The sequence below is a fragment of the Molossus molossus genome, unplaced genomic scaffold (genome assembly GCF_014108415.1).
Source record: "Molossus molossus isolate mMolMol1 unplaced genomic scaffold, mMolMol1.p scaffold_m16_p_16, whole genome shotgun sequence".
NCBI lineage: Eukaryota > Metazoa > Chordata > Mammalia > Chiroptera > Molossidae > Molossus > Molossus molossus.
Genome location: NW_023425351.1, coordinates 69,668,103 through 69,693,459, shown reverse-complemented (window position 1 = coordinate 69,693,459; position 25,357 = coordinate 69,668,103). Strand labels below are relative to the sequence as shown.

Here is a 25,357-nt window from a genome sequence, read left to right as displayed (position 1 = left end):
CACTGTGAGCCCAAAAGGCTCCCTGTTAGGATTAGCGGAGAAAAGGGGTGTGAAGTCCTGGCGCTCGGAGAGTGAGTGGTAGCCTGTTCCCTGTCTGGAAGTCGGGGTGTGGAGTATTGTCGTGGTGGTAAGCCCAGAGGTGGGGCTCCCAGCCGGAGCCTCGGTGTTGAGGGGGCCGAGTGGGGACGGAGCAGGGGTTGGGAGTCCGACTTCCCCAAGTTCACCTCCACCCTCCCCAGCACTCAGACCTTGTAGCATCTTTCTTGGAATCTGGAACTGTGGCTGAATTCCATGGATCAGAGACTCCCATCTTCACACGTGTGAAACCAGGCGCGTCTTTGGAGGGTGTGATGAGAAGGCGGGGTGCGCTGCTTCATGGGGTTGGGGTGAAGATTCCGTGTGCCCGGCGTGAGCCTTGCCCGGTGAGCCAGCTCCCGAGGGGGTAGTTGATGGTAGCTGCCTTCTCGTGGGCGTCTCCCTCTTTGAAGCCCGTTATGTGGTTGCAGCAAGTTCTCAGTAAGTGTGACGATGACGCTATGGATGATGTCATGCAGGGCGTAGCCACAGCTGGTTAAAAGCCCCGTAAAATAAACTAGATGGAAGGAAACTGCTCCGCCCTAACCCAAGCCTCCCAGAAGATGCAGGGGAAACGTGTTTTGAATTGTACTAAAGCCACGCAGGGTGAGACTTCGTTCACCATGATGGGCGGACGGCGGTCTGGCTCTCTGTGGCCCACGGAGTTCCCTTCCCACTGGGAAGCTGCCGGCTCCCGTGGCTTTAATAACTTTGGGGCGAGTGGAACGCAGGAGAACAGAATCACGGCTCGGAAGGGGTCCCCCACTCCACTCCCACAGGCAGATGACGCAGCGGGATCTGCGCTCGCCCTGCAGTCAGTCCGTCCCCGTGGAAACAGAACAGAGCACGGGGTGATTTATAGTGATCGGGGGAGGGAGAGATTGAGCTTTTAAATACAGTAACTAATCATCTAGTAATGTAGCCCTTTATCTTCCCGTGGTTGTTGATAGATGTTGAGCATGGCTGTAACCTCAGTGATCTGACCCTCAATGCAGTGCCATGGGTACCGGAAGACGGGGGGCCGGGTGGGGCCCCGGCTAACGGCACCGCACATAGGTGGTGTGGGGTGCACAGCCAGTCTCTCAGGGATGGCCCCCATCGCCCCTCCATCCTGAGATTTGGGGTGGGACCTGTCAGGGCCCAGGGGCCCAGCCAGCCTCCTGGGACCTCTGCGCCCATTCCAGTTCCTGATCTTCTCCAGGACGAGAGAGGTCATCTGTGCTTGGGTCTCCAGGCAGGGTGATGTCAGAGGTCACAGACTGAACCTGGCTGATTGAGGACGTTGTTTCAAGATTTTCCTTTTTTTTTTAAATCCTCACCTGAGGATATTTTTCCATTTATCTTCGGTTAGAGTGGGGGGGGAGGGGAGAGAGACATCAGTGTGAGGGAGGCATATCGATTGGACCAGGGCCAGCAACCAAGCCACAACTAAGGTATGTGACCTTGACCCGTATCGAACCCGAGACTCTCTGGTCCTCCGGCCGACACTCTAACTGCTGAGCCAAGCTGGCCAGGGCAAGATTTTCCTAATAGCACAGAGTAGCTGATTAAAAACTGGCAGATAATCCACAGAGTTTGAGTACTCAAACCCCGCACTCCTGTGATTTTCCCTGTGCTGAACATGTCCATTTTCCTTTTAATTCTTTTGTGAAGGATGAAGGCGTAGTCACTGGGCCTAAAACTGCATCCAAATTATAGCATCTTCCTCACGATCAGCTGACAACGTAATTGCGATGTTTCGGGGAAGGAAATATGCTTTTTCATATTAGTCTGCTCTAATGATGGAAGCAGCTCCTTTGTGGGTATTTTGGCGGACTCGCACTCCGTGGTACCTGGGGAATGCAGCGTGACCCGCCCTGTCCTCGGGGGCTGGCACCCTGTCTGACGCTGCCCCGCCAACGTCTCTGGGCGGCTCCTTCCTCATCCCGGGCGTAGTCCCAGGCTGTGTGCCCTCTGCCCAGGCTCCCGAACAGGCTGCTCTTGCATCAGGACCGCATCCTCGGGAGCATGGCAGAGCCCGTGCCTCCCGGTGCCGGCCCCGGGAGGGCCCCGTGCACCGTGGAGACCCTGGGCTGGTCAGGTAAAGCGGGGCCCCCCTTCACCCAGCCCTTGGCTGCTGTGTGGCTGAGGGGAAGGCAGCCCCTCTGAAGGTCAGCCCTGCCCCTGTGGGGTGGGGACAGCAAGCCCGGCTGGCCAGGAGGCGGGGGACTGCACGAGCTGATGCGTGGCGGGTGGCCTTGAGCCCATGTCTGGTGCCCAGTGGAGTGCGAGTGTCCTTCCTGGGGCCGCGTGTCCAGCTCCTGGCCGCCTTTCTCCTGAATGGTCAAGCGCCTCCTCCTGGAAGCCCTCCAAGCGTGTCAGCCAAGGATGTCTGCCGTCCGTCACTCACACTGTTTGTGATTTGCAGTGTGCCTTTTGGCCCACCCAGTTGTTGAAGTCATGTGCCAGCCTGGGGATGTGGCCTGGACACGATGCCGCCCTTGCCCGTCTCTCAGAACTGCGTCCTGACTGCTGCAGTTCTGCCGCCTTGCTTTTCAGAGGGCCTCGCCGTCTTTCCTGTCCCTGGTACGACTCACAGAGGCTCATTGTAGAAAATACGTACGTGATAAAAAGAAAGTTTAACAGTCAGGATTTGGGTGTATTTCCCTTCAGCCGGCGGGCCGTCCTCCCACCCATCCGTCCATTAGTAACAAAGTTATGTTCGTTCAGCAACAGTTGTGTATCCACTCTTTTGCACGTAACACTCATTCTGAGCATTTCCCCGTGTCGTCCAGGATTCTCTGAAACCCTGCTTGTCCATGGCTGTGCCGGGTGTCCTTGTGGCGTGTGTCATGATTTGCTCCCTGCAGAGCACGGAGGTGGTTCTGGAGCTTGTTGTCCTAAATACCTCTGTGCTGAGTGTCTCTTGCACGACTCCTGTTGGGATTTTGGGTGATGATGAGGACGAGACCTTGAGAAGCAGAGCCCCTGTCAGAGGTCGAGAGCAGTGTCTTCGGGGCTTTGTCCCCTCGGCTGGCGGCTGCAGGCCCTGTGCGCATTGCTGCTGCCCCGTGGCCGGAGGCGTGGGCTGCGCACAGGGCTCGGCCGGCAGCCCGGTTCTCCGAACCTTCAAGCAGTCCTCTGAGGACAGATTAGCTGAAGGGGGCTGCCCTGCAGGCCGAGAGTGGCCGGGGCCCAGGAAACACGTGTCCGTCTCCTCGGTGACCTTTTACACACTCCTGCAGCCAGTGCCGCCCTGCAGACCAGGCCCCTGGTCCTCCTGTGATGTCAATACAGGTCTGGCCCCTCTCACAGTCTGCATTGCGCAGCCGAGCCCTCAGTCATGCGACAGTTGTTCTAGGTCACGTGTGCATGACCCCACTTGCACCTGGGGAGCTCCAGGTCCAGTCCCTGCCCCTTACAGAGCTGGACACGCAGTGGACACGGGAACACGTGCTAAGTGATAGCAGGTGGCCGAACCTGGCGCCCCCCGGCTCCTGCAGCTCGTGTGGCATCCCGGGTGTGGTTCACTCAGTGGTCTCAAGCACTTTGTCTGCACAGGTGCAGCAGTGTCGTTTGTTAGCCTCCAGATACACCTGGTGTGCCTGGGCGCAGAGAGACTTGTCGCAGAAGCTCTGGGTCCCCGGAAGCTCTGCTCCGTGAGACGGCACAGAGGCCCCTCTCCTGAGAGCAGAGCAGGGATGGGGGAGACCGCAGGTCCTCAGGGGTCATTGACGTAAAGACATGAGGTGCAGCTGTTCTGTGACGAGCCCGTCTCTCCGGTGAGGTGGTGGCCTTCTCAGGGGCAGGGCCTCATGCCTGCGTCATCTTTCTGTCCCCGGTGCCTGCCGTGGGGCCCACCCTGTGGCCGCTGCTCAGTAGATGCTGCCACAAATGAGGAGGAAGTTGTAAGTGACTCTGGGACTGTGCTCTTGTCTGATGGCTTTCATTTCAGGCATCGTCGCCAGAGGGCTTCCTGAGCTGGGGGGCTTGGCGCCTGGTCTGGAGCCAGGCGCTCGCGGAGGGAGCAGGCAGCCCAGAGTCTGCTCCTGCCTCCTCCAGCTGCGGCCCGGCGGGTTGCTCCTCCTCTCCACCCCAGTTCCCTCACCTGTGCGACGGGATGAGGCCCCTTTCTCCTAAATGATAGGGTCGTGTAGGACCGGCAGGAAGCTCACTGGAAACAACGTGGCTCACGTGAAGGGATTGCTGCAGCTGCTGCTCCTTGGGCAGCATGTTGGTTCCTTAGGAGTGAAGCATTCCTTGGGAAAAGAAATATCGATTGACAGCATTCATGAGAGAGTTTCATGAGTAAAGCAATGTTCTGCTTTGTTAAATTTCTATTTCACTTGTTGTTTGGTGGGAAAGGATGCTCTCAGGTCATTACTCTGCCGGCTGGTTCCTGGCAAAGGCCTTTCTCTGCACCCGGAGGTGGGTTCCGCCCGCTCGGCTGCCTTGTCCCGTTGGCCCCGGGCCCTTCTTCCCGTGTCCTTTCTCATGGGGTCTGTGCACAGAGGGGAGAGGGAGGTGCGGGAGCCCGTGGAGAGCAGGAGCTGTTGTTTGTTCTGCTTTACGCTGGAGAACTAATAGTGTGTAGGGAGCAGAGAGAGGGAAGAACTGGTATCTGGAGAAAGAAGCAGACGTTTCGTGGACAGTGTGGTTGATAGGTGGGCGGGTTGGGGTCCAGTGCACCCAGGCCACTGCGGTGCCCTTTGCCCAGTGGCCTTCCAGGGCGAGGGCTGCAGGGGCGGGCTTCCCAGGTGCAGGCATAGGGTGCAGGGTCTTCAGAGAATTAAAGCACGAGTGATGGTGCCGTGTCGGTCTGCTTTTATCTCCATGAGCACCAGTTCTAGCAGTGTCAGAGACACAAACATTGCTGCACCTGGGTGGCTCTCTCCCTGGTCCTCCACCCTGCACACACCCTGTACACACACATACACACACATACCTCTCCCCCAGTCCCCCACCCTGCACACACACCCTGTACACACACACACACACACCTCTCCCCCTGGTCCCCCACCCTGCACACACACCCTGTACACACACACACACACACACACACACCTCTCCCCCTGGTCCCTCACCCTGCACATACACCCTGTACACACACACACACCCCTCTCCCCCTGGTCCCCCACCCTGCACACACACCCTGTACACACACACACACACACACACACCTCTCCCCCTGGTCCCCCACCCTGCACATACACCCTGTACACACACACACACACCTCTCCCCCAGTCCCCCACTCTGCATGCACACCCTGTACACACACATACACACACACCTCTCCCCCAGTCCCCCACCCTGCACACACACCCTGTACACACACACACACACACCCCTCTCCCCCTGGTCCCCCACCCTGCACACACACCCTGTACACATACACACACACACACACACCTCTCCCCCAGTCCCCCACCCTGCACACACACCCTGTACACACACACACACACACACACACCCCTCTCTCCCTGGTCCCCCACCCTGCACACACACCCTGTACACACACACTGTGTACACACACACACACACACACACCCCTCTCTCCCTGGTCCCCCACCCTGCACACACACCCTGCACACACACACCCCTCTCCCCCTGGTCTCCCACCCTGCACACACACACCCTGTATACACACACACACACACACCCCTCATGCCAGCAGGAGTGAGGCCAGGTGGATGGGCGGCAGGTGTGGTGGGAGGGCTGGTGGAGGCCCCTTCCAGCTGCCTCAGGGAAACAGGAAGTAGGGTCAGCATCGGACGCGAGGCTGTGGGTGTGGAGAGAGGAGGAGGGATGATCAATTTGCTCACCGTGGACAGAGTCGATGGCCTAGAGACTGTGTGTGACTGCTAGGTGGCCTTCAGAGTCTGAGGCCGGTGATGGTGGGTGTCTCAGGAACCAGGTGTAGACTTTCAGCTGTTCACCTGTGTGGGTGAGGACAGTGGAGCTGGGTTGAATTAGGTTGTGGTTCACCGAGCGGCTGTTGTGCTGCTGTGTCCCCCTGCAGGGCAGACACCCTGCCTGTATTCCTGTTCCATTTGCAGCGGAGCTGTCACTGCTTCTCCGCGGTCACCAGCATCGAGCCTTTAGGGAGCGGGGCTGACTGGCTTCAAGGCGCTCGTCCTGTCCAGCACACCAACCTCGCTTTCCGTGTGGATGTTACAAACCTGGCTTTTAATCATTACTGGATGTTAAATTTAATATTCTTACCTGCGCCTGTAATTTTTTTCTTTGTAATTCTCACCAGAGGATATTTTTTCATTTATCTGTAGATAGAGTGGGAGGGAAGGGGGAGAGAGAGAGAGAGAAAGAGGAAGAGAAACAGAGAGAAACATCGATTGGTTGCCTCCTGCACGACCCTGACCAGGGTCAGAGACTGAATCTCAACCAAGGTACATGCTCTTGACCGGAATCAAACCCAAAACTCTTCGGTCCACTGGCCCACGCTCTAACCACTGAGCTAAACCAGCCAGGACAACATGTGCCTGCAACTATTCAGACTCAAAAATCAGGTTTTCTCCCCAGATTATGTCTTCTTTGCCTAGTACAATGGATGAGCATAATGGACTATCAGTAAATGTTTGTGAACAGTGACGAGGCTTAAAGTAGGAATTAAGTGGCTTAGAAAAGGGACAGATTCCATCCTTTTTGTTCTTAGTTTCTGTGCCAGCCTGTGAAAAGGTGTCTTGGTTCTTGAGAAATGCTAATTTGATCAGGTGTGTATTTATTTATTTTTTTGTTAATCCTCACCCGAGGATATTTTTCCATTGATTTTTAGAAAGAGTGGAAGAGAGGGAGGGAGGGAGAGAGACAGAGAGAGAAACATCAGTGTGAGAGAGACACATCGATTGCTTGCCTCTCACACGTGTCCTGCCCGGGGCTGAGAATCAAACCTGCAACCCAGGTGTGTGCCTGGAACTGGGAATCGAACCCTCGACCTTTCAGTGCGTGGCCAACGCTCTAACCACAGAACATCGCTGGCCAGGGCACGATCAGGTTTTTTCTTGCACCTAAGTTAAGAGTGTAGCCAGAAGACTCGATTGCTGTCAGTGCAGTTCATTGATTTGGAGGTTGGATATAACTTTTCAAGTTCCACATTTGTTCTGCACTTGGCTGTGTCGGTACTGGAATCCAGGCTGTGGAGTAGATGTGGTAGCAGGGAGGTCCATATTGGACGTGATCCAGAAGGACTGAGGTTTTGAAAAACTGAAGAAAGAATTTTCTGGCAACAGGAGCCCCCGGATGTTGGAAGTGGGTTGCCCGGCTGTGCAGGTGGCCACCAGAGAGACGTCCTCGGCTGGAGGCTGGCGCTAGCTCAGAAGGGCAGCCTGCACGTTTTTCCTTGGGCAGTTGGAGGGACTCATTGTTTCTGTGAAGATGAAAAACTTTTTTCTCTCTTACAGAGAGCCCGGCCATCTTCATGTGTAAGTGCTGTAACCTCTTCTCACCGAGCCGGCTGGAGCTCCTGTCCCACGTGTCTGAGAAGCACGCAGAAGAAGGGGTCAGTGTTGACGAGATCATCATTCCCCTGAGGCCTCTGAGTACTCCCGAACCCACCAACCCCAGCAAAGCGGGAGATGGTAAGGGGCTGGGTGCTGGGTGGGGGCGTGCACCCACGGATGTGCCTGTCTGTGACAGGGATGCGGATTTGCTCTCAAATATTTGATTCCGCATTTGTGTCTGGTTTTTGTCTGGTGAGCACAGAAATGTGGAAAATCCAAAGAGCCACTCCAGAAGTCACAATAACGGTCTAATTGTACATCTGCTCAACTAAGAATTCCTGTGCCTGTAGGTGCTTGTCTAGTGCCTAGTTGCTAGATGGATGAAGGAGTGAATGAGTAAATGAATGGGTGAATGTATGAATGTATGAATGAGTAAATGAATGGATGAATGTATGAATGAGTGAATGAATGTATGAATGAGTGAGTGAATGAATGGGTGAATGTATGAAGGAGTGAATGCATGAATGGGTGAATGGATGAATGAATAAATGCAGCTGGCATCATCTGACAGATTAAAAGCATGAGCTTGTTGTCAGGTAAGCTCTAGTACCCCCTAGCGACGCTACCTGAAGCAAACGATGTTGGTTCTTCCCTAAGCCTCAGTTTGCTTATCTGAAAAGTGAAGACAGCCCCCTGTTGCAAGGCAGCTGTGAGGATTAAGGCAGAGAACATAGCTACAGGTCCTGGAATGACACCTGGCACCGAGAAGGCAAGAAAGGGAAACTGTTCTTAGACACGATACATAACATACCTGGTAACTCTTAAAACAGTATTTCTGAACTGATCATGTACACTGGAACAAGGACTCAAGTTTCAAAAAGCTTTGATTCGCACAGAATCCTTGTGGTCAGTCACGTGGGCACTGAGGCACACCTGTGTGCCACGTCCAGACGCCTCCACTGATGCATCGGACGCAGCAGGCGGGTGGCTTAGAGGACGTGCCCAGGCAGGGTAATGAGGTCCCCGCAGACAAAGCACTTACACGGTACAGGCACGAAACTGTTCTGTGTGGTGAGACAATGGCCAGTCTCCTGTGGCAGTGAATGTCCCCTCGTAGCGTTCATTAGTCACGCTAATAAGCCAATTGCTTTTTCCTGGGAATTATTCAGATGAATTTCTAAACAGGCTGGCTTATCGATCATCTGTCGGATGCAGGGAGAGACTCCGGACGAAAGCTCTGGTTAGCAGGTTCCTCTGGCATCCCCGGGTGCGCAGGGAGTTACCTGACAGAGCATTAAGTGTTGAGGGTTAGAGAAGTTGTCCTGGTGCCTGTTAGCCATGTCGGCAAGAGCTGAGGGGCTCCAGCCCCTGATGGTCAGATGAGGAGGAAGGTGGTGTTTCTGTCAGGGCCTGGGCACACATCTGCCCTCTCCCCACTGAGAAAGCGAGGGCGAGGTGGGCAGTCACGTGTGGTCATGTCTTATCTGATAGTTCACATTTTATTCTCTTTGCTTTGGGGGGTGGGGGAGGGTGACGAAGGTCTGTGTTGGGCACCAAGAACCTACCAAATAACCTGATTTAAAAAAACAGGGAAAAGACCCGAATAGACATTCTTCCAAAGATGCTGTCCAAGTGGCCGACAGGTACAGGTGCTCATTACTGATCATGAGGGACATGAAAATTAATGCCACCAGATCATCACCGCGCACCTGTCAGGACGGCAGCCGGCACAAGGCAAGAAGCGATGTGTCGGTGGGTGAGGCGGGAACCGTGTGCACTGTTGAGGGAACGTACGTTTGGTGCAGCCCTGCGGAGAAAACCAGTGGGAGGTTCCTTCAGAAGTCAGGAACGACTGTCGTGGGAGCCAGCAGTCCCCTCCTGGGCCTGCCTCCCGAGGGAAGGAAATCCGTCTCAGCAGGAGAGCGGCCCTTCCGGGTTCACTGCGGTGTTATTCACAGTAGACGAGATACGGAAACAGCCTGCGTATCAACGGAGAGGCGAATGGATCTGGAGAAGCCCCCCACACACACCGCCACCACGCTCAGGAAAATTACTCAGCCATGAAAAATAAGGAAGTCCTGCCATTTGCAACCTGGGTGAGCCCGGAGGACATTGTGCTGCGTGAAATATGACGGGCACAGAAAGACTAACCCTGTGCGGCCTCACTTCCATCAGGAGTCCACAGCAGCAACGTTCATGGAGCCAGAGGCAGCACACTGGCTGCGGGGGTGCGGGGGTGAGATGTTGTTCAAAGTGTACGGACTTTCCGATGAGATCTGGGAATCGAAGATGCAGCATGGTGATTGTAGGTAATAATACTGTATCTGTCATAGACTTGAGATTTGCTAGGAGAGTCCATCTAAGTGTTCTCACCACACACCCAACAAAAGGATCACTGTGTGAGGTGATAGACGTGTCAATGACCTTGATTGGGGGAAGCATTTCACAGTTCCGTGTATGTTAAATCATCTCGTACATCTTGGAAGTCACGTACAGCCTAAGTATATGTAATTTTTATTTGTCAGTGATTTCTTAACAAAGCTGGGGGGAAAATGAATCTCCTAGTCCCAGGGACCTCGAAGTTCAGACACCCCACTTTCTGCCACCCAGTCTGGGAGTAACTTAGGTTCATTCTTCATGACCTTATAGGGGAGCCTGGGTGACCCCATAGCTCTCTCCCCGCTGAGCAGGTAAGATGCCTCAGCTTTCAAAGACTATAGCTTAACAGATAGATAGGAGCAAAGCTTTAGTCAAGAGCTTGAAATGTGTGTGTACTTGCCTCTGGGGTCGAACATCTGTAAACTCAGAAAAATGCATAATCTCTTTGGTAAAATTCTTAGAGTGGGTAGAAGTCTGAAAGCTAATAGGTCAAGGGCTTTGAGGAGACCTGTTGCAGAGTTTTTCTTTATTTAGCTTGGCTTACTAAGATTTTCTTCCTACTAAAATGAAATGTGAATCAGGTAAAATAATTGGAATCTTTATTTTGTTTATAAATTGTAATTGATAACAAGGCAGGTAGCAGTGCACACGGAATGATGCGCATTGGCGTTTTGTAAGGTACACGTGTGCTGACTTCCGCCCTGCCCTCCTCACTGGTGTCGCTGAAAGGTAGCACATCCCCCGGCTGTCATCCTGAACTCCTCCCTCCTCCTGGAGACCCGCCCTCCTCTGTGTCCCTCCCACAGCCTCCCCCCTGCCCATCTCCCTCAGCGTCCTCCGCCATCGCGGGCGCTCTGCCGGGGAGCCCTGGGGTGTCTTTGCCTGGCCCACCCCACATGTCCCTAAGACGCCTTCAGCTCGAGGTCGCCTCTGCCTGGGGTAGGAGGCCCTTCCTTGGCCTCCTACAGCCTGACTGAACAACCCAGGCTCTTCATATGAGAATATTTCTTCAGAAATTGTTATTAAGAACTCCCGAGTTCTCTTTGCTCTGCGCATGTCCATAAACACGGAGGCCTGTGGACCCCGAGTTCCTCTGATGGTTCCCATTCAGGGTTCGCCTGCACGGTTCACTTTGGGCTGAGAGATACTTGGAATGGCTTAATTAAACCTTGAACTGAGTAGTAATTGATTTATCATTTTGGTTTCTCGTTATAATCTGAAGGTTCCTAAGTCCACTGGTCTATTTTATAGCTTTTCATCTTTTGGGCCATGAAGGAAGTGTCTGCGGAAGAGTCCCCTCCACTTCTGTCCCTCCTCCTAGTCACACCCCTGGCTGGGGCCACGAGAGATGGTCTGATGGACAGGCTCGTTCTCCCCTTGTGTCTATGTGTTGTGTGTGTGTGTATAAGAGAATGTGTGTGTGTGTGGTTGTATCTGTGAGCATGTTTGTGTGTGTGTCTATGTGTGTGTGTATAAGAGAATGTGTGTGGGTGTGTGGTTGTATCTGTGAGCGTGTGTGTCTGTGTGTGTGTATAAGAGAATGTGTGTGTGGATGTGTGGTTGTATCTGTGAGCATGTTTATGTGTGTGTCTGTGTGTGTGTGTATAAGAGAATGTGTGTGTGGATGTGTGGTTGTATCTGTGAGCGTGTGTGTCTGTGTGTGTGTATAAGAGAATGTGTGTGTGGATGTGTGGTTGTATCTGTGAGCATGTTTATGTGTGTGTCTGTGTGTGTGTGTATAAGAGAATGTGTGTGGGTGTGTGGTTGTATCTGTGAGCGTGTGTGTCTGTGTGTGTGTATAAGAGAATGTGTGTGTGGATGTGTGGTTGTATCTGTGAGCGTGTGTGTGTGTATAAGAGAATGTGTGTGGGTGTGTGGTTGTATCTGTGAGCATTTTTATGTGTGTGTCTGTGTGTGTGTATAAGAGAATGTGTGTGTGGATGTGTGGTTGTATCTGTGAGCGTGTGTGTGTGTGTGTGTGAGTTGGGCTTGCTGGAGGAGGGATTTCTGTGGGTCCCCTGACTTCTCCCTCTCCTTCCTCCTTTCAGACTTTCAACAGAAGCTCCTCTCTTCTCCCTTGCATCTTTTCCTTCCCTCCCCTCCCTTCTTCCATGTCTTTACTCAGTAACTGCGCTTGCTGTGTGCCCTGCCCGTGCCGGGCGCTGAGTACGCTGGGCCCGGCACTGTCCCATGGGGTCTGCTCCTGGCCGGTGGAGAGCAGCGAGGCAAAGAGGGTCTCAGTGCCAAGGGGAAAGTGTTCTCTGCAGTTAAGTCCGGGCTGTAAGAGGGGTGCTTAGTCTAGTGCTGGGGTTGCAGGAGGCTTCCCGGGGAGGCTGGCATCTCAGTTTAAATCTGCGCTGCCTGTTCTGGGCACTTAGCACAGGTAGGCGTCCTGCGTGCATGCAGTCGCACGGTTCTTCCGTTCTGGCCGCCTCGGACCTGAGCCCCTGATCGGCCCTGGCGGGCACGGGGGTCAGGGAAGGAGCACCCCTGGGACTCAGGTCGGTCCGGCCTCAGTCCTGCAGCTCTCACGTGATCGCCGGGGCTGCGGCTGGCACACAGGGGCCTTTGTGTGGATCCCTAAGAGGTGTCCCTGTTCTGGGCCTGTGAGTTAGTAGCAGACTTTCCGAGTGAACAAGCATAACGTGCTCAGGGCTGCTGCAGCCCGGGAGCTCAGCCTGGCTCCGCCGCCCACCTCGTGGCGCCTCCTGCAGAGCACGGCCTGCTCCACAGCTGGAGACCCTGCCGGTGGTGCAGGCGTGAGGCGTCTGCCATCTGTCCCAGGGAGATGAGATACTGGCCTTCCTCAAACAGGTGCCGAGACAAAGGCACAGAAGGCCCAGTGCCTGGTCGGCGCCTGAGGCGCGCAGGGGCGCCACCTCCCTTCGTAGCCAGGCTGCGATCCCTTTGTGGGATGTTGCTGGGCGGCACCGCCATCGCTTTTCTGCAGGACTTAGAGGTCAGAATTTCTGCACTGACAGACGGGAAGGAAGTTCACCGGCTCCGAGGCACACAGATCTGGGCTCCAATCCTAACGCTGCCACGCATCAGTTCCGTGTCTTGGGGCAAAGTGACTCATCTTCTTAAGCCTCAGTGTCCCCCCCTGCGGAATGGGAATGACACGACGCTCCCCTCCGGGATTTGATGGGAGATCCGCGTGGGTGCTGCGTGTGGAGCCGAGATGCGCACGCTCAGTCACCCCTCTTGTGGCAGTGACACCCCGGCACGTCCACCTGACTGTGATGACACGGGGGCAGGCCAGGCTGCCTCCGCCTCCCCGAGCCTTGCGTTCAGGCTGCCGTCCGCCCCACAAAGGGTTCTGTGTGGCCCAGAAGCCTCAAGGCTCACGCTCTCTCATTTCTGATAAATAATTCATCCTCTCTCTATTGCTTCCTGGGCTGGCTGGAAATAAATGTCAGGGACATTGACTGTCAGGGCGGACGGTGTTGGTGCTCAGGGCTTTTCTCGGGTCTCCAGTTGGTTTGACTTGAGATTGCGCTGCAGGCGAGAGACTGAAGGCCGGCCCTGCCGTGGTCTGGGCATAATGAAGCCCTCATTCCAGGCTGGCTGGCTCGGCGTGTGAGATCTTCAAAGTGAGGGAGGAGGGGAAGGGCCCGAATGGACAGGCGCGGTGTACGTCGAGGTGTCACAGGGGACTGGCTGGGGGGGCGGCTTCTTCAGAGAGTCCGGGTCAGCGTACTGATGACTGTGTCTGTCCTAACGAACGGCTGTTGTTTATCGATCACCTCCTGAGTGCTGTGCCCAGATTTTGCTGGATTTCTCTCATTAATAGTGACTCTACAAAACAGTCAGTTTGTGTTGATTTTTCATGTTAGAAACTGAGCTCTGCAGGGATTTGAACCCAGGGCGGCCTCGCTGCAGCCAGGATTGTCAGCACCCACATTTACCTGTCTAGAACCCACCTGAGGGCTCCATGACTCAGCAGGAACGTTGGGCTGGACGTGAGGAAACCCAGACCCCCGCTCTGCGAAGGTGGACAGTGGCGGCTACTTCTGGAAAGCGGCCGAGTCGCTCGGCCTTTGGGACCCTCGTTTCTTTCCCTGGTGTGAAAACTACATTTGCTACATCATCTCTTAAGGATTTTATGGGGATCCAATGAGATAATAGCTGGAAAGTGCCTTGCAAACCTGAGTGATGTACAGATAAAGGGCCTACGTTATCGGATTCTTTTACGATGCTGGGCTACTTCTTCCATCAGGCTCACGTTGCCTTTCGATTAAATCAGAAGCCTTGGCTGATCAATCTGTCCCTTGCTGGCATCTGGCCCTGAATCTGCAAGGGCTGTGCTCTGACCACGTGGATGTTGTCTCCACCTGGGGGTGTGGGACGGGGTTGACCACGTGGATGTTGTCTCCACCTGGGGGTGTGGGACGGGGTTGGCCACGTGGATGTTGTCTCCACCTGTGGGTGTGGGACGGGGTTGGCCACGTGGATGTTGTCTCCACCTGTGGGTGTGGGACGGGGTTGGCCACGTGGATGTTGTCTCCACCTGTGGGTGTGGGACGGGGTTGGCCACGTGGATGTTGTCTCCACCTGGGGGTGTGGGACGGGGTTGGCCACGTGGATGTTGTCTCCACCTGTGGGTGTGGGACGGGGTTGGCCACGTGGATGTTGTCTCCACCTGGGGATGTGGGACGGGGTTGGCCACGTGGATGTTGTCTCCACCTGGGGGTGTGGGACGGGGTTGGCATGCACTTTGCTCGCCCCCTTTTTCCTGTTGGAAATGGGACCGTAGGAAATGACTTACTTTACTAATGCTTTTCCTAGTGTTAAAAAAAAAGGTGAAAGAAGATAATTTAGGTGATTACAAACAAACTTTAATATGTTTTCTTTTTAAATTGTATTGATTTTAGAGAGAGAGGAAGGGAGAGGGAGAGAGAGAGAGAGAAAAATCCATGTGAGAGAGAAACATCGATTGGCTGCCTCCCACACGCACCCCCACTGGGGATAAACCTGCAACCTGGGCTTGTGCCCTGACCAGGAAACGAACCAACGACCTTTCAGTGTCCAGGACGATGCTCAACCAACTGAGCCAACCGGCCAGGGCAGACATACTAAAACTTCACAGCGGGCCGGCTCCATTCAGAGCTACCGAGTGGGCGGAAGGCAGGAAGCTTTTGTAGGGTAAGAATAGGAACAGGAAGGAAATACAGAGGCCAGAGCGCCTTGGTGTTTGGGGTGGCTGAGGGCACACGCCGCTTTCTGGTCAGTGGAGCATTGACAGGGACATGAAAGTTGCCTGAGTTTGGGTTTGCTGACATGGCACCCGGGGCAGGAGCAGCTCCGTGTTGGGCCTAGACGTTTACATCAGCACCATCATTAAGCAACTGATCAGTGTGTTTATTGACAACTTATTAATTTATTTATAAACTTCCATATTAAGTGTCCAGCTCTGTTGGAGACCCTGGGAGGGTGGACTCCAAGGCCAGCTCAGACCTCAGGAAGTGTGATATAAGGTGGAGAAAGAGGGGAACACTGTACATGGGGCACAAGCCGGGAGGGGACGAGCTGCTTCATAACGGGACGGACTCATGGAGGAGGCACTGAGATTTGAACTGGGTGTGAAACGGTAGGATTTGAGTTGGGTTTGGGGTCTGACTGGGGGTGCAGGAGGCAGTCACAGGCAGGGGGAATAGTACAGAGATGTAAAACAAGACAGGGATCATCTGTGCATATTTAGGGAAACCTAGAACACTGCACTGAGCAGGAGGGCGCAGTGTGTGTGTGTGTGTGTGTGTGTGTGTGCGCGCGCGCACATGTAGGGTTAAACCACGTGGTAAAGGGCCCAGACAGCCGGGTTTGAGAGTTATGGGCTAAGTCTTTGAGAGGAGAGGAAGGTTCTGGAGTGAGGGAACGGAGACTAGGGATGGAGGCGAGGAAGACAGCAGAGGCTGGACCCGGACTGTGTGCAGGGAGCGGCGGCGGAGGTACCTTGAGAACGGAAGGGGCTTACTGGGCACCATCTTTAGGACACGGTCCAGAGTTCAGCGACAGACTGAGGAACGGAATTCAGGGACCAAGAAGAATGGGAAGTAACACCATTAAAATGTTTTGATTGAGAGGTTCACATTCTCCCGCCCATTTCCAAGATTCTCAGCTCTTCTATAAAATGTGGGGGAGTCAACACCATCACCTCGTTTTCAGTGCTTAAAGTATTCCACGTTCGTGTATATATGTTTCGTTTCTAGCTAACTAATGGGTCTTGAGGGTATGAATTATGGATGTAGCCAGATGTGAGATTAGTTTTGTCAGCATTGTGTTAGAGGCTTTCCAGAGCTTTCCGGGCTGATTTTATGTTTCTCCCTTGACAGCCACGTTCCACACTGCCTGTCGGCTTCATTCACCAGCATTCGCCAGGTGCCTGTTGTGCAGGACCAGGCCCGGTGGTTTCTGAGACCTGGGTTTACGTGGAGAGTGGACTGGGGGCTGCTGGCCCCCACCGTACAGCAGCAGCCTGGGCAGAGGATCTGCTGGCATGCTTTCTGAAGTCACAGCATTCCAGAGCGGGTGATCCCGGGCGGGCCAAAGTAGGTTTACAGTTGTGAGTACGTGACACAGTTTGTTCTTGCGTTATTACTTATTAACTATCATATTATTTTCCATGCGAATAACTGTAAACCTGCTTTTGCCCCACCCTGTATATTAGCATAGAGATGCTGCAATACTGACACTCCAGGTATTGTTTGCAGCCGTTCACCTCTGGAACGGCCTCAGGCTTTTCTTTCTTTTTAAAATCATTTATCTTCAGATAGAGTGGGAGGGAAGGAGGGAAAGAGGGGGAGAGAGAGAGAAGGAGAGAGAGAGGGGGGGAGAGAGAGAAACATCGACATGAGAGAGACACATCAGTTGGTTGCCTCCGGCATGACCCGACCAAGGCTGGGACTGAACCGCAACCCTTGACTGGAATCAAACCCACAACTCTTTGGTCTTTGGGTCAACTGAGCGAAACCAGCCAGGGCCAGGCTTTTCATTTTTAATAAAAGGTGACACCAAACCTGTTCCCAGGCTGGGAAGGTGCGTGTACGCCAGCGAGGAGGCCCCGTGTGATGGCATCGTGCCCTCTGGTTTCCTTGTAGAGACGGTGGTCATGAAGAGGAAGAGAGGCAGGCCTAAGGGGTCCACCAAGAAGCCCAGCGCCGAGGAGGAGCTGGCGGAACCCGTGGCCATCCAGAGCGAGGCCTGCCCGCTGGCCCTGGAGGAGGCCCGAGGCCCGGCCCCCAGCCGCCTGCAATGCCCCAAGTGCTCGCGGAAGTTCTCCAGCTTGAGGCAGCTGAGCAAGCACATCTGCATCGCCCTGCTGGACCTGGGCCAGGACGAGCGCCACGCAGGTAGCCCCGCCCCACCGGTAGCCCCGCCCCACCGGTAGCCCCGCCCCCGCGGCCCTCCATTCCTGGCACAGCTCCTTGGCTCCTGCCAGCTCTCACTGTTCGCTCACTGCTTGGAAACCGCCTGTATTCATTCCCCTCTCCCCTCTCTGGGAAAGGGCTCATATTTGTCCTGACCGTGGACTGTGGCCCTGCATAATCTTCGACTTCAATGTGTCACCTGGTGGGTGGTGTCCAGAGAGTCCGAGTCACGGGGGTAACTTAGGTGATTTGGTGTTGCAGAGAGGGTAAAACGGTCTCTACCCTTAAAGAGGTAGGACAGATACATATTTGATCAATGAATATGGGCAAAGGAGTCATCTTCATACATGCGGTCTGGTAGATACAATGTTTCAAATCATAGGGTCCACAGAGAAAATAATAAGAGTCTAGTTCAGAGTCTAAGAAACCCTTTTAAAAAGAACACTTTGTGCTTTAAAAATAATTGTGATTCACAGGTTGCAAAGGGCATAGCGAGAGGTCTCATGTACACTTTGCCCCATTTCCCCCCAGTGCATGACTACAGCGTGATATCAAGTCAGGACTGCCACCCGGAGAGGTGACACATGTCTGGTCCTGTCACCCCACACGTGGAGATTTGTGCAGCCACCGCCACAGTCGGGAGGCAGAGGGTCCCATCGCCACAAAGCTCCCCCTGGGGCTCTCCTTTTAGTCACCCCACCCTCTCCCGGGCAACCACTGACCTGTAATTTTGCCATTTCGAGAATATTAACTGAATCCCAGTGTGTGACCTTTTAAGACTGGCTTAGAAAACCCCTTTTCAGACCCGATTTCATAATTTTATAACTGAGGAAGCTGAGGTCCCCGCGATGGTCGTCCAGAGCCACACGTAGGGTCGGGACACCATCCCACGTCTCCCCACTTCTGCCCTGTGGCCACCGGCTCTACCCCATCGGTGTCTTCAAACCAGGCTCCTTTCTACTCCGGGGTGTAGATCAGATTCCTTGTAGCACACTCTCAGCTTTGGCTCTCACCCTAGAAGAAATGAAAGTGCCACTTTGCGTGGTTCTGAGGGTCGTTTTCCGCTCTGCGGTCCACGAGGTGGTGTCTTTGGCGATGGCAGGCGGGCACAGCCCTTTCTAACAAGATGACCCGCTTCCTCTAGTAATGAGCTGTATAGACAGTGGTCTCTTGTCCCACTGCTCTGCGTGACCAAATAGACTTGAACGATTACCGCATGGAAACAGAAGCTCTGACCACTGCGGAGGCTTCTCACATATGCAGAGGTGACCTCGTGCCCAGCTGCCCCGTGGCTGACGTCTGTGCGATGGCTTTGCGTGTCTCAGTTCGTCAAGCACAATATGACACTTTGGAAAACTCTCGCATAATTGTACTAAACGTGCTCCATAAAGAGCAGCTTTGTGACATTTCAAACAATTGACCTTGACTCTTCAGCTTGTGAAAACAATTAGAGGGAAACAAAATAAACTCTGCCCTGCAGTGAACCGAGGCAAGTTACAACAACACTTTTGATATGTATTCAATATTTATTTTATTCTGCATTTGAATAGTAAAAGAAACCAGGGAAACAGATTTTTTTTATGCCATTATGTGCAACAACTGGTGGGTTTTTTTGGTTGTTGTTTTTTTAAATCCTTACCCGAGAATATTTTTCCATTTATTTTCAGACAGAGTGGGGGTGGGGAAGGGGAGAGAGAGAAACATCAATGTGAGAGAGACACATTGATTGGTTGCCTCCGCATGACCCTGACCAGGGCTGGAGACCAAGCATCAACCAAGGTACATGGAATTGAACCTGAGACTCTTTGGTCCAGGGACCGACGCTCTAACCACTGAGCAAAACTGGCGGGGGCAACAGCTGGTGTTTTGAAAAACATTTTACAGCCTACACAAATCAGTATGTCAGGTTTATAAAAGTGACTTCTGAACCATTCCAAGCTTGTCATTTCCGGGGTCATTTTATGCAGAGTTGCAAAGGTGCTCTAGCTGCCGTTAAATCCTTAAAGAAGACACGGCACTCTGCGAAGAGTTGACCTAAGATGCACTTACCGTCTTCGTGACAGATCTTTACAGCATTTCCTGCGAGTTCCACTGTGTTTGTTAGCATTCCGCCGACTTGACAGTCACTGCTCTGATTGGAACCTGCTCCGAGCGAGTCATGTTTGAGAGCACACGGTGGGAAGGCAGTGCACTGTCTCGGAATGTGACATGTGCTCTGTGGAAGGTGTGTGACGCTCAGATTGCGCCTGTCGTTTCTCAGCGCTTCCTGTCAGCCCTCTGTCATCTCTGCACCAGGCAGGTGGCTGGGACGCCGGGGTGATGTAGGCGATGGTCTCCAACCACGCCCCGTCTTCGGCAAGCCACAGTGTGGGTTGTGCCCTTCCGTGACCCCCTCACTCTGTCTACCTGGTGAGAGGGAAGGGGAACCCTGGATGGTCGCACCTTGGCCCATGCAGTCATTGGCCAGAACGGATCGCTGGGCCCCGCCCGACTTCATGGGGCCAGGAAGTGCCCCCTGCCACGTGCCCAGCGGTGTTCTGGTGGCTCACAAACATCCTCCTTGCCGACGCTCTCTGCAGCCTGAGCCTGTATCTCAGCTCGATGTTCCAAGGCGGTCTGAGCTGTGTGGCAGGCTCAGTGCTGAACTCATCATGGAGCTCCTGATAAAGTGGCCCTCCCCTGTCCTGGCTGGTGACCAGCCCCCCGTCCAGATCCGATGTCTCAGCTGGAAACCTCTCCTCAAAAGCAGAACATATTTTTGTTGTTAATCCTCACCCGAGGATATTCTTCCATTGATTTTTAGATAGAGTGGAAAGGAGGGAGAGAAAGAGAGAAACGTTGATGTGAGACACATCGATTGATTGCCTCCTGCCTGACCCTGACCTGGGCCAGGGATTGATGCTCTAACCACTGAGCAACCAGCCAGGACTGCCAGGACCTTTGAGGGAAGACTTTCTTGTTCAGCATCCGGGAGCCAGCGGGGGGCTGCGCTGCTCAGTGACTAGGTGGCGGAAGCCTGTGGGTGCATCCTGGAGGGCTTCCTGAGGTGGCATGCGGGGGTGGGGGAGGAGGTGGGACAGGTGTTTTTCCCACATGACAGTTCACGAAAAGCCCTCAGTTCTGGAATTCAGGGGCCTTTGAGGAATGCCGGGTCGAACTCTGCACTTCGTGCGGGTGAGGACGGTCCTCGGGGAGACAAAGGCCTCGGGCCCGCCCTGTGCTGATCTCTCTGCGGGACCGCAGCAGACAGGTGCTCAGCTGGCCTGTCCCCAGAGCAAGGGAGAGGGGGCGTGGGAGGGAGGGAGGAGAGCGGTGCGTGTTCAGCAGGTCAGACAGAATTGCTGCGGCCAGTTTGCTTCTCCAGCTGCTGCGTGAGCAGCGAGGGGTGGACTGGTGAGGGGCCCGGGATACAAGCCCTTCTCCGTCTGCTGTTCTGCTAACTGTCCTGGGCCTTAGAGTGGTGGGGTTGATAGCCTGGACTCTCCGGGGCGTTCTGAGATTTAATTAGTTCTGGGGCAGTTCAGAACAGGTACTTGAGAATATTAGCGCAGTGTTAATTAGAAGTGGATGCAGGGGACATGTCTGCCCACGTGTTGTCACCTGCACAGTTAACGCTTCGCCTGCCCATAACCACGTTAGCGCCTTGTGTGAGCGTTACGACACGTAAGGACTCCGAAGGGCGGAAACCCAGAAAGAGCCCCCCGCTGAGAGTGTGGGGTTGGGAAACGGAGCAGCATCCCTCCCAAAGGACTCGCCCAGGACAGGAGGGGATGGTGAGCAGAGAGCAGGGAGATGTTGAAGTAAAAGGAACTTGCTGGAGATTTTGTATCGATGGGCTTCATTTTTCTTTGGGAGGGTTCAGAAGCTCATCAGGTTACGGGAGTGTGTCCGTGTGATCGGGCTGAGAAGACGGGAGTGTTTGAACCTTTTAGTTGATCACAAGTAGGTACTGAGCACCTGCTGTTTGTGTGCCGGGTGGCTGCCGGGACCTGAGGTCCAGCGGACAGGGGTGCGTGCGGTGATGCTGCTCGGAGTCAGTGGGCCGGGCAGAGCGTGGCCTTGACACTGGGTTGACGGCGATGAGCATCTGTAGAGGCGACGCAGGGTCTTCAGGGACTCAGAGAAAGTCCTTCCAGAGCCGCCAGGGGAGCAGGCTGGAGGTCAGAGAGGACTGGGGCAGAGGTCTGAGGGCCCCGGCTCCGTATTCTGAAGAGCGGCTGCAGTGGTGGTGAGGCAGGGAGGAGGGGCGGGAGGCTGCGTGCCGGCGGGGCTGAGGAGCAGGTGTGGCCAGCCCCTGGACTGAGGGCCGGCCAGGTGCTGGCTTGGGTGCCCGCATGGAGGGAGGCTCCGTCAGTCTTGAGGGCCCGAGGCAGAAGCAGGTTTGTGGGGAAGAGGATGAGTTGGCTCTGGTCCCACGTTGAATTTGGGGGATGATGGGTGTCCATGGGGATGTCATCCACCTGGGTGTGTAGCCCTGGCCTTGCCGCCCTCAGCAGATGGTCATCAAGGGACTGGATGGAAGCAGAAGGACAGAACAGCAGGGCGGCCACCTGAGGACCCTGCTGCTGGACACCCACGGGGTGGGGGAGGGCGGGGTCAGTGATGGAAATGGGGCAGGGAGCTTCAGCGAGGTGAGCCTGGGATAGAGGCCATTGGTCCTGGGGCTGTGCTTGGGCTGACCGGAGCAGGAGCCTCGCCGGTTGCTTTAAAAGGGAAGGAATGAAGATGAGCTTGGGGATGGACAGGAGCCAGCTAGAGATGACTGAAGGCTGGCCGTGGAGCCGCAGGGTGTGGCAGGAAGCAGACTGATGGGCAGCCTGAGAGTGTAGTAAAGAGATTGTTGGTCCTGGGGGAAATGTGGGAAGTGGGGTGGTGTTAACGTCCTAGGTTTAGAGGACCAGGGGACAGTGGTCTCCAGCACTCTGAGGGAGGGTGTTGAGGCCTCGGGGAGGATGAAGTCAGCCTGAGGTTCCAGCAGGGAGGGAACCCGGAGCATGAGCACCACCCCGCTCTGTTCCCTCCCATCTGCTGGGGCCAGAGGACAGCGGGGCCCTGTGTGACCCTTCCAGGTCAGCCTCTGGGAGCTGGGTGGAGGATGATGGAGGGTGGGCCTGGAGGGACAAGTGGGAACCTTCTAGAATAACAGGGACATTGGACTTTTGCTCATTACCCTTAAAACGGGATGTGTGCTTGGCCTCCTCCTTAGGCAGTGCTGCCTCGTTTTGTCTGTGTGTGCGGTGCTGGGACCCGCAGGAGCAGGGGTCTCAGCTCCTGGGGGCGAGTGCTCCCCCCGTGAATGTCTGCTTCCACTTTGCAGTGTCACTGCTTTTTAAAAACTCTCTCTTTCAAAAGGAAATGAAATATAAAGAATATGTTAATGTGCTGAGGTTGAAGAGCAATAATGTACAAATGTCAAGAAATTACAAGTTACAGCTCCCAGAATGTCAGTAGCTGGGCAGACAGGCCCGGCGGGGCGGGGGAGGCAGCCCCCACCGCAGCTCTCCTTTATTTGCACAAACCAAAGGGAAGCGGTCATTCCAGCCCCAGACCTCAGACTGAGGGGACTCTGCCTCTGTCCCCCACTGGGGCCTCACAGCGATGCTAGGTTTAGAGAGTTCCAGAAGGAGTCAGAGCCTGGGTTTGAACTCACTCAGCCTCGGCTCTACCGCGGCCACTCTGAGCGGTGACTGGTTGAAGCGGATGTGACAGCCCCTCGGACATCCAGCAGTGGTGACGCGGCCTCCAGCGCTCTTCCGAGCTGCCCTCGCTCGAGGGCCCTGTGGGGTGCTAGCAGGAGGCTGGCAGGCCCCGCCCCTCCACCAGGGAAGTCACATCCTTTTAGTGGTTGTTTACGTTAAAATTGCTTGAAAACTTTGCTAGGAAAAGGTCCTGCTGCTGAAAGCAGTGTTTGAAAACCATTGTCCCACTGCAGTGACCTCGCAGGTGGTTCTGACAGTGAGGCAGTGTGGTGCGGATTGAGGGTCGGGAAACTTCCGCCCTGGGCCTCATGTTCCGGAGGAGCACCTTACAAGCCTTGGAGGAGAAGGTGACACACAGAAAGATTGGTTAAAAAGGCTCACTATGCGCAGGGTACGAGCTGCAGGCACCGTGATGCTCACGGACGTTCTTAGCAAACGGTGATGCCCACTCAGGTGTAGTATGGTCATCCTGGTGGTACACCCAGAGGCATAGTGCTGTCTCCTGGTGGTACACCCAGAGGCGTAGAGCTGTCATCCTGGTGGTACACTGAGATGTAGTGCTGTCTCCTGCTGGTACACCCAGAGGCGTAGAGCTGTCATCCTGGTGGTACACTGAGATGTAGTGCTGTCTCCTGGTGGTACACTGAGATGTAGTGCTGTCTCCTGGTGGTACACTGAGATGTAGTGCTGTCCCCTGGTGGTACACTGAGATGTAGTGCTGTCCCCTGGTGGTACACTGAGATGTAGTGCTGTCTCCTGGTGGTACACTGAGATGTAGTGCTGTCTCCTGGTGGTACACCCAGAGGCGTAGTGCTGTCTCCTGGTGGTACACCCAGAGGCGTAGAGCTGTCAACCTGGTGGTACACTGAGGCATAGTGCTGTCATCCTGGTGGTACACTGAGGCATAGTGCTGTCATCCTGGTGGTACACTGAGGCATAGTGCTGTCATCCTGGTGGTACACTGAGATGTAGTGCTGTCTCCTGCTGGTACACTGAGATGTAGTGCTGTCATCCTGCTGGTACACTGAGATGTAGTGCTGTCTCCTGGTGGTACACTGAGATGTAGTGCTGTCTCCTGGTGGTACACTGAGATGTAGTGCTGTCTCCTGGTGGTACACTGAGATGTATGCTGTCTCCTGGTGGTACACTGAGATGTATGCTGTCTCCTGGTGGTACACTGAGATGTAATGCTGTCTCCTGGTGGTACACTGAGATGTAGTGCTGTCTCCTGGTGGTACACTGAGATGTAGTGCTGTCTCCTGGTGGTACACCCAGAGGCGTAGTGCTGTCTCCTGGTGGTACACCCAGAGGCGTAGTGCTGTCATCCTGGTGGTACACCCAGAGGCGTAGAGCTGTCATCCTGGTGGTACACTGAGGCATAGTGCTGTCATCCTGGTGGTACACTGAGATGTATGCTGTACCTGGTGGTACACTGAGATGTATGCTGTCTCCTGGTGGTACACTGAGATGTAGTGCTGTCTCCTGGTGGTACACTGAGATGTAGTGCTGTCTCCTGGTGGTACACTGAGATGTAGTGCTGTCTCCTGGTGGTACACTGAGATGTAGTGCTGTCTCCTGGTGGTACACTGAGATGTAGTGCTGTCTCCTGGTGGTACACTGAGATGTAGTGCTGTCATCCTGGTTCAGTGGTTTACAGTCTATTCTCTCACTTTTTAAGCATCAGGAATATTTCAGCTATTTATCTCACTAACAATCTGAAGACAAAATACCACCTTAAAATTAATTGTGTAATTAACATATGTACAGGAAGCAGGGTATTTGGGAGGTGGTTTGTCTTGAAGACAGCATCTGGAAGATGTGAGGTATGACCCGCATACTCCTTCCTCAGCTCCCATGAGCATCTTTATTTTCCACACGGGGTCTATGTGCTAAAGACGTCACGTGCCGGCCATTCCGTGCCAAGCAGCCTGCATAGGCGCAGGGTGTCACCGAGGCACCCTCTGAAATGCAGGGGACACTGTTCCGCGTCAGCCCCCGGCGTTGGTCTGGGAGCAGGGTTTCTCCAGGCCCTCTGACTCTGCACCCTGCTGTCCCCAGGGAGCCACCCCCAGCTAGCTGTGCCTGCACCAGCAGGCTCAGTCCGTCTCGGTGCAGGGGCGTGGGCGTTCACCTGTTTCAAGAGAACTGAAATGGTTTTTCTCACTTTCCAAGAATTGCCTCTTCACAGCGAAGTGCGTGGCTGCCAAGCAGAACTGGCACGCCGTCCGCCACCAGGATGGGGTTTTAGGTGCCTGGCTCTAGGTGCAGGGGCTGGAGTGGCAGTCACGTGCCAGTCGACGGCTCGCTGTGCCTTGGTGCAGGCAGGGGGCGCTGGAGCGGGGCTCTTCATCCGCACACAGCAGTCAGGAGCAAATGGCCTTTTGCAGCTTGTGGGGACTTGGC

The 25,357-nt window shown here is 54.6% G+C and overlaps 1 protein-coding gene across 3 annotated transcripts in view; it reads left to right on the top strand.

Moving 5' to 3' along the window:
* Positions 1–25,357, top strand: part of ZFAT (zinc finger and AT-hook domain containing) — a 111,327-nt gene that overhangs the window by 8,981 nt on the left and 76,989 nt on the right. For all 3 annotated transcript variants that reach the window (XR_004959829.1, XM_036263703.1, XM_036263704.1), the window contains 2 exons: positions 7,471–7,647; positions 16,986–17,237. Coding sequence is in view for 2 of the 3 variants with exons in the window: in XM_036263703.1 (XP_036119596.1) it covers positions 7,488–7,647; positions 16,986–17,237 (412 nt within the window). In the remaining variant the exon portion in view is untranslated. Of the gene's footprint in view, positions 1–7,470; positions 7,648–16,985; positions 17,238–25,357 lie in introns of those variants that run through there.